The sequence below is a fragment of the Opisthocomus hoazin genome, chromosome 3 (assembly GCF_030867145.1).
Source record: "Opisthocomus hoazin isolate bOpiHoa1 chromosome 3, bOpiHoa1.hap1, whole genome shotgun sequence".
NCBI classification, from domain to species: domain Eukaryota; kingdom Metazoa; phylum Chordata; class Aves; order Opisthocomiformes; family Opisthocomidae; genus Opisthocomus; species Opisthocomus hoazin.
This window is the reverse complement of record NC_134416.1, coordinates 23,196,834-23,212,740: the sequence shown is the minus strand read 5'-3', so window position 1 is coordinate 23,212,740 and position 15,907 is coordinate 23,196,834. Positions and strand designations below refer to the sequence as shown.

The window sequence follows — 15,907 nt, the reverse complement described above, 5'->3', positions numbered from 1 at the left end:
AACCCTATGACAATCAAATTGAATTTAAATTGAATTTCAAAGTAGAAGCCTCCATCAGTGTACTAACTGGTGTTTTACTATCACGGACTCTTCTCTGAAGGCACCTGAGGTACATTTACATTTCTTCTCCCAGTGCAGTCTTGTTTTTAATTGGCTACATAAAGTAAGACTGCACAGTAGGGGCATGAGAACTTTTTCTGAGGGCACAAACACATTTTGGTTATCTTCTGCATCTTTTATGGGAACTCAGACTATTTGGAAGATTTAGAAAGAAAATCTGTTTGTGGGAACCAAAATACGATTAGAAGCAAAGCCTTGGAGTATTTTAAGTCTCCAGCAATTTTGCGTCGTTTTGGTGAGACTACTTTCAGGAAGTAGTTTTGATGTTACAGAGCCCTGTACTGATTGAAGGGAAAAAAGGTAAAGGTAGAAATGTCGTGATTTTTCAATGAACGGTACATCTCCTTAAATAACGTTGAACACTTTTTGGAACACCATGCCTGGGACAGGAAGGTCACGTCACAGCTACTTACTGAACATCGGCTCAGCACCCATTTCTTGCTCTGGCACATCTTCTTACGAAACAGCTAGCAACGATCAGGCATTTCACATCAGAATTTTACAGTGCTATTAGGAATATCTCAAGTTTAAGAAAGGCACCTTTTTACAAAAAATAAAATAGATTTCAAGCAACTTGCTCATACCGTATTTCCCTTCAGCGTGGGGGTTTCCTCTAGTTTCTGCCAGGCCACACACATCATATGTTAGAAATCTTTGCAGGGAAGAGCCCATCTAACATTACTTGTCAGCACTGATTCCTTTTAGCCAGAGTGCAAAACTATTTTTGGCCCGCTGTGATGACTATTTTTGTCTCCATTAACCTCTTGACTGAATATAAACTTTTATTGAGGGTTACCTCTCTTGTATGTCCAGTTGCTTCAAAGGTCAGTGAAAAGTGGATGCCTGCCTGACCTCTTTCATCCTCATTAGCTGATTCTAATTGTTCCCCAAGAGATCACAGTTTTGACCCTGTTTGTCCTTGTCAAATTTTTCTAGCTATGGCATGATGACATTAGCAGAAATCTGATTTTCAGGTAAAAATGACTATGGTGTATAATACATACTTACCTAGTATAGAGCAGTGAACAATACTGTGGTTCTTCAGTGTGCTCTGGCTTCCAAAAATGTGAGGTTCCTCTTGCATGCTCCCATCTTATGGACATTTGTGTTAGTAAACCTCTGTGATTATACTTAGGCAGTAAGCAGGATGTTTTGTAAGCTTATGAGTAGTTTGTGGCAGTTCTTTTGGAGGGAGAAATAAAATTTTGTTTCATTTTTGGAGTCTTCTTTTAAGCAGCTGTCATATTGTTGTTGCTTCTGTGTCAAGGAAGATTTCTTGTAAAAAGATGCCTTTCTTAAACTTGAGATATTCCTAATAGCACTGTAAAAAGAAACCTTACCACCACAGCATAAAGTAGCTAACACCTCGCACCACCACCACCGTTCTGGGGTTGATCAACTAAATGTTACGATATGACAAATACAGCTTGTGAATTACAGAGTAATTTTGATAGTGCACTCTGGGAGTCAGAGCATGAACATACTTTACTTCAAGTGGGATGGTGTCCCAAAGGTAAAGAGTTGCCATGAAGAACATTTTGCCCTGCCAAAAGCTTCTTCTGTGTCAAGCCAAGAAAGCCCTTTTTCACGTTCCTTAGTGGATCTCTCTTGTGCTTGTACAGTTGGGGCAGAGGACCTGGCAGGTCTCAATTAGGTATCTCAGATATAGACATGTCCCAGGCTTCACAGGTTGTAACCAGCGCGTTAAATCCCACAGACACTTAGTGCGGATTAAAAAGCACTGGTGTAAGGCGCTCAAAGCACGGTATCCTGCTTTACAAGCGGGTTGCCACATTCTGCACCAGCTTCAGCTTTCAAATGGGTTTAAAATGTAGCCTCAGGTGTAATGCATTGCAGAAGTCTAATCTTGAGGTGATAAAGGCATGACTGATTTAACCATAGCTTCTTGTTATCTGGGACTGGGGTCTTTTCATTTTAACCATTTTAGGGAAATGGCCTTTCCCGGATCAGCAGACCTGCTTCAATTCTTGCTATGTAATAAGACACAACAAGAGCAAGCCTTTGTCAGTGGTGAACACCTCCTTTGAACGTGTGAACCTCACGGGACACCGGACCCCAAGGACTGCTGCAGTGGTCCTGACTCGTCTTACAGCTCACACAATATGCCTGTGAGGTACTTCAAAAAGAAGCCATTCCCCTCCTCCCTTAGTGGAGCTGCCAAGCTTTACAGGCAGCCAGGGCCTTGTGAAGTTTTGCTTTCATATTGAAAGAAGTTTATTTACATATCTGTGCAGCCTGGGAGCAGAGCTATGGGAGAGTGGGAAATTCTTTTGAGGTGTCCACCAGCTCTTCTAGGCTAGCAGAGCTGCAAGTTGAAACACCCTGTTCCTCCTCCAGCCTATCTCTGGTGCCTGGAGACCACTCACAGCTGCTGAACTGATTACAAGTCTTACTGTCAAGTCAAACTGGAAGCTCATTTAGTGATCTCCATGTAGTTCTAGAAGTTCAATAAAAGCCCTGTAAAATGGGAGACGCCAAAACGAACTCTCATCCTGACTGCTGGTGCTCAGTCTACCTGCTGTTGCTCCGGTTTAGCCTCAGAAGAGGTGAGGCTCTAGCCTGGGCTCCTCTCATTGTCCAGCAGAAGCAGAAGTGGTGGCCTGGGACTAAGCCTACTACTGTAGGAGAAATTAATCTCTATGAGAAAGTCAAACGGTATCTCTGCATCTCATTTCTTCCTCAGCAGTATGTGGTTAAGCATAATCCTTTCGCGAGACATACTATTTGTCCTATCTACGTAGATAAACTGTTGCCCAGAACAAGAGAATCCTGCTATTATTTGAAGCTTTTTGATACCACCTTAATGCAAATAATGCCCTTACAGATGGGAGAGACACGATGAAATGTCAGATCTCTGGGAAGAAGAAGAAAACCAGAAATAGGAATTAGATCTTGTGAAAATTAAATTCTGCACTTAAAAGACAGAATTTTGTTTTGTTTTTTTAACTTGGCCTCTAACTTAGAAAAAAAGACTTGTTTGAATGTCTGAATCATGGTGTAGTTGGAAAAGTCCACTAGTAGGATAATATTACACTGTCTTTTCATTGCACGTGGGGTTACCAGAGACTGAGAGCACATACAAGCACAAAAAAAACCATTAAAGGCTTGACTGAAGTGGCGGTTGGAGAAATGCAGCGTGGGGTAGGAACATGTCCTGGTCCTTCTCTTCATTATTGCTATGCAGTCATGGTTGCTAACATTCATGCTAAAGCTTGTGTTTAATATGGGTATGATTCTCAGCCATGAGAAGGAATAGACACTCTTCCTTGGTTCCACAGCAACCTTAGCGCTGTTTTGGTATAAATGACGCTAAAGTCCAGACTTTTCTATACCAGAAGTTAGAGATGGTACTTTGATTACCTGTCATCTCATCTCTTGCAGATCTTTTCCAGTTCATGTCTCATTTATATCATCATTTTCTGTGCAGTCCATGTGTAAATACTTTGCACTGATTTTATAATTGGTAATATCAGGCTTCTTGATAATTTATATATGAACTTAAAGAACTTTTTTAAAAAAATTGTCTTGTTTACTGGCCAAATAGAAATTCGAATTTAAATTCAGATTTCAAACACATGCAGTTGGGTTCTCTCACGTAATACTTCATATAAGCAAACACACTTTCTGCAGCTTCCTGTAGAAAAAACATTAGGGATTGAGACACTGCATGTCTCTGGTTGCCGTATTTTTACACTAGGTAGGTATTTTGTCACAAGCTGTTACATTCCTTTTTACTATTTTCATTTATATCTTTTTTTTCCAGCACTTCTGGAAGATGAATAGTGTCATGGAGTGCATATAGAAGTGTGACTTATGCATAAACATTTGTGTGAAAAACGCAAAATATAAAATGCAAATTGAATGAGAGATACAATATTTGATAAAACAGTATTGGAGAATAAACAGATCAAACAACTGAAAATGTGGAGAACTGTGATATTCAATACGTCTTATTCTATCTTTATTAAGATATTGAGATCTCATAAACTATATTAAATATCTCTTACATAAGATCATTAATCTTAAATAACTAAAATATTTTAAATAATATCTTATTTTCAATAAACATTTACATGTATATTTTGCAAATGAAATATGTGCCATGGCAACGCTTGCTGTACTTCACTACATTTCTAGAGCAATAAATGTGGCCAATGCATCTGAATGCCCATGTAAATATATGCTTTTCCATATCTTAAAATTTTTTAACTCTCTTAATCATACAGAATATCACAATAGAACATATTTGGAGCCAAGTGGAGAATTATTGGGGCAATATAAAAATAATTAATCAAATCCTCTTAGAAAAAATTGGAATGTCTTAGACAGAGTTATGCCCCAGGGGAAAAAAGAATAAAAGTTATGTGGCGACTTGTACTTTGTACTCTCTGTTGTGGCTTTGTGCTTGATAGAGAGAAAACGAACTGTGAATGATAGAAGTCGAAGCAGCATCTCAGTGCCACATATTGACAAACTCAGGATTACCCACAGGGTTTTTTGCCATTTGATTAGTAAAAGGAGTTAACTTAACAAATATGAAGCCTCTGCCTCTGTCTGTCTCCACAGATATCAAGCTCTCTGAATATCAAACCTGAAACATACACAGTAGATGGTTTGGTTAAAGGTGCATCTCCTTGCCTGCACACCTTTCAGGTGCAGTGGGTGTCATGCTTTACTTTTGTGCCTTCGAATTTATTGATACAACTTCTTTTAGTCTTTTAGGAGACAAAGTGCAGTGAATCATTAGCATTATTATTATTTCAGACATAGTAAAATCACACATCAACACTTAGCAAGAGAGGAAAAATTCCATTATCCATTCACAACAATTTCCTATGATAATACGAATGTTACCCAGGACAGATCTTTGAAATGGATACTAATTCTTTAAATTCTTTCCTGTCTGTTTCAGGAAATAGCAAGATCCCGTTGATAATGAAGTACAATGTGTCTAAAGTTCACTTCTAAACACTTGGCTCTTTGCTGTGAAAGTCATCTGCATTCCCTTTATAGTTCTCAGCCACCAGAGATCTGCTTAATCTTGGAGATCTGATCCAATATCATTCGGAAAAATCCTTGATAATAGTTTCACCATTCAATCAATGAAAGAGCTAAAGCTTACTGCTTGTGTCTTCTAAAAAAAATCCTGAGACAGGGGAATAAGACCTTGGCTTATGGGTTTGGAGATTTTGTTGTTTGCAAATAAAATGATTATTACTATTATTATTCAAGTTCTTAATCAAGGCAAGCAAACGGCATCTGTTTGTTATCATCCTTCCTACAGAAGACAAAGGCTTCAGTCCCTATGGTACTGACTGCTGGCCCCAAGTGGTTGCTGGATGTGACTTGGCAAGGAGTAGAAGACAACAAAAACAACTGCATTGTGTACAGCAAAGGTAAACACAAGCTGATTTTTTTCCTCTACTTTCGTGTGTAAGGTACTGAGATAAAAATACACCTGTTGCATGATAGGAAAATGAGGTAGTTTGTCTCCCCTTAAAGTTGAACAGTTTTCATTCCCATTTTCCTACCATATTCTGGTTTTGCCTTTTTTTTTTTTCTTTTTATATAAAAACCCTACATGGTGTCTGTAGTGTACTAAATGCTTTATAAACCCAGAAAGACATCATCTGACATAAGACATACCATCCATTTCTCTCTGAGAGTTAGTGCCTCTTGGGAAACATTGGTAAAATTTATGCGCTTTGAATAGGTGAATTCTTTCTGACATTTTATTGGTCATACTGGATAGCACTTCTCCATGTTACATTACGTTGTAGACTACTAGCTTCTTTACAAGATGAATGCGAACTTGAATGAACTATGATAAGACTTCATGTCAGCATGGTAACAGAAGATAACTGGAACTGGATTTCAGCGTTGTCACCTCTGACGTTCCAGTCTCTGTGTAGTGGCATGACGTGATGATGCTTCACTGGAATGCTTTGGCTAGTGGCAATGCGTATCATTTCTGTCTTCCGTGAATTACCAGATTTGCTCAAGTCAGTGCAAGCTCTTACGGGAGCCTCCAAACATGATTGGTCTAACCTACCACATTTGACAGCTACTGTGGTTCATGATGCAAAGGCCTTTGTCTTGTGTCTTGAGCCAACCCAAGGAGCTTTGGGTTCAGTCTGTAGTGACATGGACTATGCACCCCATTGTTTAGTCAGGTACTGTGAAAGCTTTGTAGATGTGATTATGGTATCATTGCAGAATGTTAAAAAAAAAAAAAAACACACACCAAAAAACTCACCACTTGAATACATGGAATAAGAATAACTTATTTAGTGTAGCTGTTTTTGGCATTCCCCCTGAAGATCAGGTTGCAAAACTATGACTTTCCTTCCTTGTATTTCAATCACCAATCTCAGCACTTTGTGAATACTTCTGAACATGCACTGTTCTTGTTTAATTTCTTTTAGGTTTTATTTCTAACCAAACAGACCTACTGAGATCAAAGATTTGTTTGCTGACGCAACCTAGTGACCATTTCAGCATACAAGCATCCAGGCAAATAAGCACCCATATCAATATATTAACATACAAAACACTAATCATAACATCAAAGACTCCTAAAAACTTACTAGAAACAATTACAACTTGTTCCTATAATCATTGCAATTTATACACTTATAAGAGGATTGCTTTTAAACTGCCACAAGCCTTTGAAAGTTGAAACGCTATAAAAAACAGGGAATTTGCATGTTAAAAATGAGTTGCACACCAGGGTCTTATAAATTCTTTCTGTTATAATTACAGAATGCCAACACATTCATTCTGCAACCTGAAACACCTGCAGTACTAAAGAACTGGGCTCAGATCTAAGAAGGGTTGAGCTGCCCTTCCTCAGCAGCTTGCTGATTGCTGCCCAAGTGGAAGAAGCAGCAAAGTGCTCTGAGTAATATCGTGAGGCGTTTCTCGTGAATCCAGAGCTGCAATTTACGATTTGTAGTATTGAATACTCACAGGCAAACTTTTCTGCAACAACTTTTTAATGTAATAGGAAATTACTTTCACTCCAAAATATAGCTTCTGCAAATTCCCATAGGACAATATCTTATCAAGTATTACATTCTTCCTGTAATTATAAAAATACTTCGCACAAATATACCAGTAAGACTTTTCATCTTCAAAGTACTTTACAAACACTAACTAATTCATTAGACAATTTCACTGCTATCTGTCTGATCGAATCTCTTGAAATACAATTTTTTTTTTCAAATACTAAAACCTTTTTTCAGTTTGGTGCAATCTGACTACCCCTACCCCAAAACATTACTCTCCTCATTCTAGTGTGCTGGATTTTGTTTCAGTCATGATGCTGGTAATTTTAGTACTTGGTTAACAAGGTATTGTGAGACAGTCATACAGTGCTCAAGGTGAATTCTGTTGTCTCTGCTGCAGATGAGCATTGGAACTAAAGTTGAGGATAAATTTGAGCCCTAATTAATAAATACATGTTAAAAACCTACTACTTCATGAAATTAATGCAGGAAATAAGTTGTAGATATGCTTTACCTTCTCTGTTCATCTCTTTGTGCTTTGACTGCTCTGTCGTTCAATAAGCACCTGCACTTCCCTTGAGCCCTGCTGGGATTTTTTAATTGGCTTGGATCACAAAACAATGTCAAATAGAAGATGGTAAAATAAATAAATAGAATAATGTTTCTTCCTTCAATTTGTATCTCATCGTTCCAGATTACACTGCCTTGATTTGTGTTAGCTTTCTGTCTCCTATAGTGCCATTACTTCTAATGAAATGGTGTCAGCTGGCATGTAGTTGTAATTCGATGTTATGTTGTAGTTGCCTGTGTATAATTTTGTTAGTTTGCTTAGCAATACATTGTTATTTCTGAAAGCAATTAGCTGAACAAATGTGTGGAATTGTACACGTAGCAGATTATGTCACCTGTGAGCTTTTTCCTTACTCTACCCAAGATGAGATGAGTGAAGTAAGTTGGCACATTTCTAAGAGTAAAATAAGTTTGAGAACTGGCTGGCAGTACATGGTACTGGTCAGTTGTTGACTCAGAAGTGTATGCCATATTTCTTTTTAGCTTATTACAGTGATACCTTTGAGAGCAGAATTTTCCCCGGGTCTTTCAGGAGAGCATGGGAATGTCAGCCTGATCTCAGTTCACTAGAAGCCATGGGCACTGCAGTCACCCACGTATTGCACGCAGAATAATCACAGGGAGAGGAGTCTGGCGTGTAGTTCCTGTTGACAGTGAATCTGAGCTGGCCAGATAACTCCCTGTTTGCCTTCCAAATTCTCTATAAAATATTTTCCCTAGGCAAGCAAACACAAAAAAATGTGTGTGCACGTACGTACATGTGTGCATATGATGTACATATATAGGATTATATTGCTGTTATTACCCTGGAATCAGAATTCATCTATATAAATTCTTAGATTAAGAAACTGGTCATTTAAAGTCATACATCAGAGGACATTCAGAGTGAATAGCTATGAAATAACTATTCAGTATTTGAAATTAATTCTGTTTAACCTAGGTTCACTTTTTCTATTTGTATTTTTTGTAACTACATTTCCCCAATACTAGGACAAATCAGAAAAGGGAAAAACAGTTCATTAGTATCCCTTTTTACAAGCTCTGATACAAGCTGGCTACTCTTGGCATGTGCCATTATCCCATTCTGTTTTTTTGAAAGGAAACTTTTATAACCATCATTACATCTAAAAGACATAGTTTTTTTTGTTTTAATATTTGTGTCAAACTTCTCTCGTGCTTCAAAAATAGTCTATTCAGTAATTCAAAAGATGTCCTAGAAACAGCAACTGAAATTTTAGAGACAGATATTAAGAATTGTACCTTATGTAGAATACAAATATGTTCTTTCTTAAAAACAGCTACAGAGTTTCAGTAATTCAGGCAAGGTACACTGGTGGGAAGTATTAATGCATGAACTGTATGTTCATCGCAGCCTGGTGTACTTGAGAAGCTTTCGTGCCTAACAGAGTCGTGGGCCAGACCTGGGAAATCTCTAAGAGCAGAGGTGGGAGTCCCCCACAACCTAGGAAGGGGCTGGGTATTAACTGCAAATCTTCCACTGGGAGTGTAAGGGATTTTAAAAATGAATACGACTGAATAGAATAGAAATGGTGTAAAAAATACAGTTGCACAGACTGAAACCCGTACTCATATAACGGACATTTTTCTAGATACTATTTAAGCCATTTATGTGAAATGTATGGATACCGTATGTTTAGTGGCATTGTTAAAACAGGGTGTCTGTACAAATATTTAGCTGTGGGAATTATAAAATCATAAGGCGATTAAGTTAGCTAGTTGTGAAATTCCAATATTGCTTTTTAAATGACTTCAGGATATAGGAGGTGCTAAGGTTATTATCTGTTATCAGGAATACAGCGGAATTGTACGACTGGATAATAACTAAACAACTGACACAATGTAAAATTACATTATCAGTGTGTTAAAACAAAATTGCGCCCTAAAGGAGTCTACATGCCAGCTCAGAGCTGCAGTGTAATTATGCTTAACTCTGATAATTAAAATACAACGGAGATCAACAGAATCATTTTCATTAAGAAAATTATTAATGATGGTGGTATAACAGTAATTGATTGCAGAGCACCACAGGATAACTCTGTGCAGGAAAACCAACATGTTTAACGTGTGGCTGGGCCGGCTGGGCGGCGTTGCGGAGCGCCGAGCCCGCTGCCCAGCCCGGTGGCATCTGTGGGGTGCATCCTCTGCTGCAAACCCCAGACCCGGGAGCGGCTGCTCACCAGGCTGCGGTGGGACGGGCGAGGGCCGGGGCGGTGGGACGGTGGAGCCGCTCGCACGCTTCTCGAAGCAGCTGTCGTCTCATTTCACGTGAGGCGGTGTTTGGGTATGCATTTCCATTAGTGATTTACTGGTGTTATTTCCTCCCCTGCCTGGCCTCCCTGAGTAGTTTATGCCCTTCGTTATTTCTGAGAGGATGCGCGAGGAGAAAAAAACCCGTCCTTGCCCCAGCGCGGTTCCACAAGCACTGCCTGACATCTCTGTAAGTGATTCCACAGGATGGTCCTGTTAATTGTCCTGGTGGCACGGACACATGATATCAAATGCCATAAAAAGGCTCCATCCCTCCATAAGTGAAATTGCAGTCAGTGACTCCAGCAGAATCGTGGCTAGGGAGGCTGTTGCCCAAGGGTGAGACCTGAGAATTTTCATTTTCTTTGGGAAAACTCAAAACTCGGGTGTGGGGGGGGCAAATTCGAGGGAGGGCTTCTCTGTGCAGCTGAGGGATGGGTGCTTGCTCCAACAGATGCTGCTTTTGAAAGCTGCCCAAAAAAATCCGTTCTCCAATCACAATAGAGAACAAGCCTGCTAGGGTGGATTTACAGGATGAGATTAGTTAAAATGACAGCTGCCCACACTGAAACTGTGTCATGTAGCTAATTTCTAAATCGAAACTGGAGGAGAGGCACACACAGGAGAGGGCAGCGCAGAAGTCGGGGCTGGAAGCAATGCTTCTGCCGGCTGTGCTGCCCGGTGGTTGGCGTAAAAGAAGTCATAAATACAGAATTGTTTACTTACTTCACTGGTACTGGGATGAGTTATTTAGCTGGTGCATGTGTTAAAGATACAAGAGGTTACATGAAATTGCTAGTAAGAATTGACAGCAATTTTTAATTAATTTTGCTAATTTAAACAGTCTATTTTTTAATGCACAGGAAGAGTCAGTTGTCACAACAGAAGGGTTCTTAAATTTTTCTTTAGTGACAGAGGATTACTTTTCTTAATTGTTCTGTGAGATCCTTGTAACTATGTTTTCCCCAGCAAATGAGCTTTCAGTTAGCAAATATGTTTTTTTTTCCCTGCGTCTTCAGGCAATGTAATGGTACATTGCGCCAGAGACACATAACATCAGAGACCCTAATGAGACACAGGTCAGACATCATAAGGAGTTTAAACACTCCTGCATTAGAATATATTTTGTTTTGGGTCAGAGAACAAGTTGTTTAATAGGCCAAAGGTTAGCTTGGGGCATATATTTTAGATTGCAAGGGGCTTACTTCCACATACTATTAAAAGCAAATTGAGTGAATTTACTTAGTCTGTTCCACGTGGACAGTCAGAAAACTGCAGTATCTGCTGGCCCTCTGGATGCCCCCATTAGCTAAGCAATGTGCTGAAGCCTTTGATGGTGCTACAGGTTACTGTTCTTCCTTTGTATCCACTGACAAAAAGTCTGAGTTTTTAAGAACATGCATGCGACTCTTATCCTAATATCAAAGGTCTGTGGAAAAGCGTGGTTCACATTTCTTCTTCCACAACACTGAAAAACGGCAAAATACTTCTCACGAGGAGTTTGATTGTGTGTATAATGCTCTATGAGGGCAATACACCTTCGCAGTCATTGGAAGAAAGTCTCATGGATACAGACGTAAAGACATGATGTGTAGGCAAGTGGATGGCACCATTCACTTCTGGCTTTGCAGGGGTGTTCAGAAGAGCCGGTGCCTAGTGACACTGTTCCAAATGAAACTTGGCAAATCAGTTCTGCAACTTTGTTCCCTGGCCACAGAAGGAGAAAATATTTTGTCCCCATGACTAGTGATATTTATTGCTTGCTTGGTGGCAGACATGGTGTTGTGGACTTAATTCAGACACAGTTCAGCTTCAAAGAACTCACAAAGCAGGACTGTACTTTTTCCTTATTTTTATTTTTCACCTGTGCAAATAGATCCAAAGGGGGTTTATCTGCTTTAGGGAGCTCAGAGGTCAGGGCCTTGTATATGGTCTTAACTGTCTACAAGAAAAAGGTTATTTTATGCATCTTGATGAAATGAGTATAATATGCATATAAGATCATACAGTGAATTATTACATGCCCTCTAAATTCTAACCATGTAGATAATAAAGGGAAGATGACAAGAAATACAGGGGTACAGCTATATTTCCACATTTAGTGTGAAAATTCTTTTGTTCATTATTAATGCATTTCATTTACATAGCAGCCAAGTGTTTTTAGGTGGTTCTCATATGTAGGTTGGTTTGGGTTTTTTTCTTGTGTTCTTTTTGTCACTTATTGTGTAGTTTATTTCAGAGTTTGAAAATGGAATTCTTTTTCATTTGAGGAGGCAAGGAAATAGGCAGAATACTGACATGATTTGCACAGTATTGTATATTTTGGAGTGAAGCTATAAAAATACGTAAACTGAGTCTAACACTCAGTTATGAGAACACGCTCAGGATAGAAAAGAAGCCCAGTCTGTACTTCAGACTGGGACCATGTGAAAAGAAGTATTGCTTCAACCATTCAGACCACTGGCAAAAATAAATGCAAAAGTCACGCAAAGATTTTTTATTTTTTGAAGAAATTTATTTGCCCCTCATTTTTCTAAGACAATGCAGTAGAATCAGTGATTTAAAAGTCATTTTAAGAAAAATGTTGTCATTATTGTCAAGATGTGACATAGATGCTAAATGTGTTTTATTTTCTTTTTAATTAAATTATTTTTTTCAATCCATTATGGTAAATAAATATTGACGACTACAGTAAACCTTGTGACCCCTGTGGCTCATGGTAGCGCTACCTCTGTCATCTTCCCTGCAAAGCAAAAGGGAAGGAAAAAAGCCCCCAAATTTGCTGAGCCACACATTTCAAGTTGTCGACAACCCCATCCACAAGAAAACAGAAGAAAATATATATGCACTCTGTCCTGTCAAAAGGCTTTCGCCTTATCTTGAGAGACTGTCAGGGCAGGAACATCATGGAATGGACAGGAGTCTATTAAATTAATAAGCTGCTGGATGGTGTCTGGAGAGTTATGATGCTCCATAAATCCAGTTTGATCATGGTGGACAAGGTTTAAATCTGCAGCCTTCTAATACACATCCAGGTCCTGGATTGGATTTGAAGTTTTGTGCTGGAGACACAGAGATAGTCCTGCAGCTTGTGAATTAAGATTTATCATTTTTTTATACTCAGTTTTTTTTTTTTTCCCTACACTTCTTGACAAAAATGAAAACACCTTAGGGATCCTGGCAAATGTTACTGCTTGAAATGAAGGAACAGTTGTCAAGGTGAAACAATGACCTAGAAGCCTAAAATCAAACTTTGGTCGTTCTTTTCAGGCAGCTCCATTGGTGCTGAGTATAAAACATCTGTATGGGAAGAAAGAGGGCTGGATTCATCTTCAGCCTGTTTTATAGTGATTCCTGCCAAATACGCCCACTGCGTATTTGTGATACAAGACAAACTAATCATGTGCCATATAAAAGCAAAAGCTAAAGATTGTAGAAACATATTCTTCCCCTATTAGAGGTGGTTCTGTGTATAACTGACAGTGCGGTGTGAGATTTCTGCGCCCCTTACCTCTGAATGGCTTAAGCCTGATGGTCATAATTCAGGGGAGACTCTTCCATAGCATTCAAGGTGCCAAGCTCCCAGGAAAACCTGTGTGACGTGCAGCCGTGATGTCCCAAGTGGGCTGTAGAGCTGGACTGCCTGCAACACAACATTGAAATCATGTTGGATGTGCTCTGGCTCTAGCTGCTTACAAGCAAGGTGGTTGTTATGGCACAACGAGTGGAATTCAAGTGCCTGTTCGCCACTTAATTGACCTGCAATCCAGTGATACATGATCAGGTCCCTAAACTCATGTTCTTGCGACTCTGGAGGCTCCGGCAGGTGATTGCTGTGCTGGCTTACACAGGCAGCGGCACAACCAGCACTTCTCTCTTCTCATATTTCCTGGCCATGTTTTGGATCCTGCCTAATTTATTTATTGATCATGCTTAGTCTCTGTGTTACTTTTAAAAGCAGTTCGTGCTCATTTTTGTTCTTATTGTTAATTCAGGAGCTTAAAGAGACTTCTTGACATTAGAGAAGTATAAAAACGATGCATAGGTTAAAAGAAATGGATAGGTCCTGTTGCAGTAGCAAGGCCACTGAGATTGGTTTTATGCTCAGGAAAATGGATTCAGGGGTGAAAGCAATTGAAAAAGCTCCTTTGGTGCGTAGGTTTCCTTAAGCAGAAGTTGGGATCAAGATGTAACCCTCAGTCACATCCATCCATCCATTTCCCTCCATTGTCTTCTAGACATTACCTAAGAGCTGTAGCCAGAGATCGTATGTGACTGAATCCTGACCTCTCTGTTGATCCCGGGGATCAATCTGTGCCCTCTCTGATCCAAAGATCAATGTCAGCATTTCTCTCCGTCTCCCACGGCATTCCAGCACCGCTCCCCACGGCAGGCAGAGGCCACAGGCAAGGAGCAGGACTTTGCTGCGGGCATCGTGGCGCCGAGGCCAGTGGTGCAGACCACATCCGTTTTTCCTCGTGCGATGGCAATTTCCCCCCTGTTACTTGGGGCAGGTTACGAAGTGCACGCAGTGAAGTGGGGAGGAGGGATAGTTGGGGTTAGGGCATGAACTCCAACCTAGCCCAAAACGTGGGAGTCGCTCGTCGCAGCCGCCCTCGCAAACGCGGCAGGCTGCTCCCGCTGCCCGCAGCTGCCTGTCTGCTGCCCAGCGCCCGGGCACCGCGCAACCCTCCCGACACTTTACTCTTCTATGAAGAGAACGGAAGAAAGCGTGGAGAAGTTGCAACCTGCTTTGATGTGTGTTTAGTATTTAAGGAACAAACTTCTGTTACTGCCGACAAGGAGAGAATTTAGCAGCTTTCTTAAGGTGTAATTTCTTTGAGTGTTACAAAAAGAAGAGAAAAAAAATAAAAAAGCTGTTTCAGATTTGATTATTTCTTTCTTGTTTCAATTTCATCCCATCAGGGCATGTGGGGCAATGTGATGCTGGCAAACAGAATCTGTGCTAGAGTGTGCCCGAACTGTGATCCTTAAAGCCAGTTGCGATGTCGAAGTAGATTCAGTAGAGACATTCTGTAGCTGCGTGGCGATGCGGATGACTGACTCGGTCCATGGCATGCAGAACCAAGGTTTGTTGCTGGAGCAGCAGTTGCCTGTAAGATAATTTCCTGTGATAATATCATAGTATACAGGCATATATACATATATATAGAAATATAACTCGGGCCTCAGTTCGTGTTTCGCTCAAGCCACAAATCTCTCGCTATAGCTGCAGTATATACTTCTGCATAGGCAACTCCAGCTGTTCTGAACAGTTATACTTTCACAGGTTAATAATAATTGAGAGGAAATATTATTTGGAGAAGAGTTCAGAAGATAGAAAGAATAAATCCTAGCTAACATTGATAAGGCTCAAGAAGAGTGCTCGTATTAGTTTTATAAATTACAGAAGAATGCTAGTTTTGCAATAAAGTGGAGAAAGTAGAAGGTGACACAGAAAAAAAAAAGACATTTTAGGGAATGCAAACCAGCGCAAGAAGAATATTGAAAAGTTAGATTGCATTAGAAACACTGGAAGAGAGTTGTATTCAGACTTAATCAGATGTATTTAGTAACATTGTAACTTCTTATTGGAAAAATAGAGGTGCCACAGTCAGCTAATAAATCCCGGGCTCTGTAACATTATTTTGATGAATGGAGAATTCTTATTTGTAACGGTGACATAGAAACAGACACACAAATTGAACATTTACTTTTACAATATATAAAAATAATGTGGTAGAAGCATATTGAACAGTAAGGACAGTGCACAAATTATTCAAGAGCTGAACAAATGAAAGATGTTTTTTGAGAAAACCAGGGATCAGTGGGTTAACCGAAGTTGACTGATACGCCCTAACCTTTAACTCGGAGACTAAGACGAAGTATTGTGGTTGGTCTGTTAGCTGAAACAAGTGTCC

At 39.8% G+C, this 15,907-nt stretch overlaps 1 protein-coding gene across 3 annotated transcripts in view; it reads left to right on the top strand.

The window, feature by feature from the left end:
- The window catches only part of ZFPM2 (zinc finger protein, FOG family member 2), a 322,170-nt gene that overhangs the window by 209,296 nt on the left and 96,967 nt on the right, over positions 1-15,907 (top strand). For all 3 annotated transcript variants that reach the window (XM_075415695.1, XM_075415694.1, XM_075415693.1), the window contains one exon: positions 5,426-5,537. In XM_075415695.1, the coding sequence (XP_075271810.1) occupies positions 5,426-5,537 (112 nt within the window). The remainder of the gene's footprint in view (positions 1-5,425; positions 5,538-15,907) is intronic.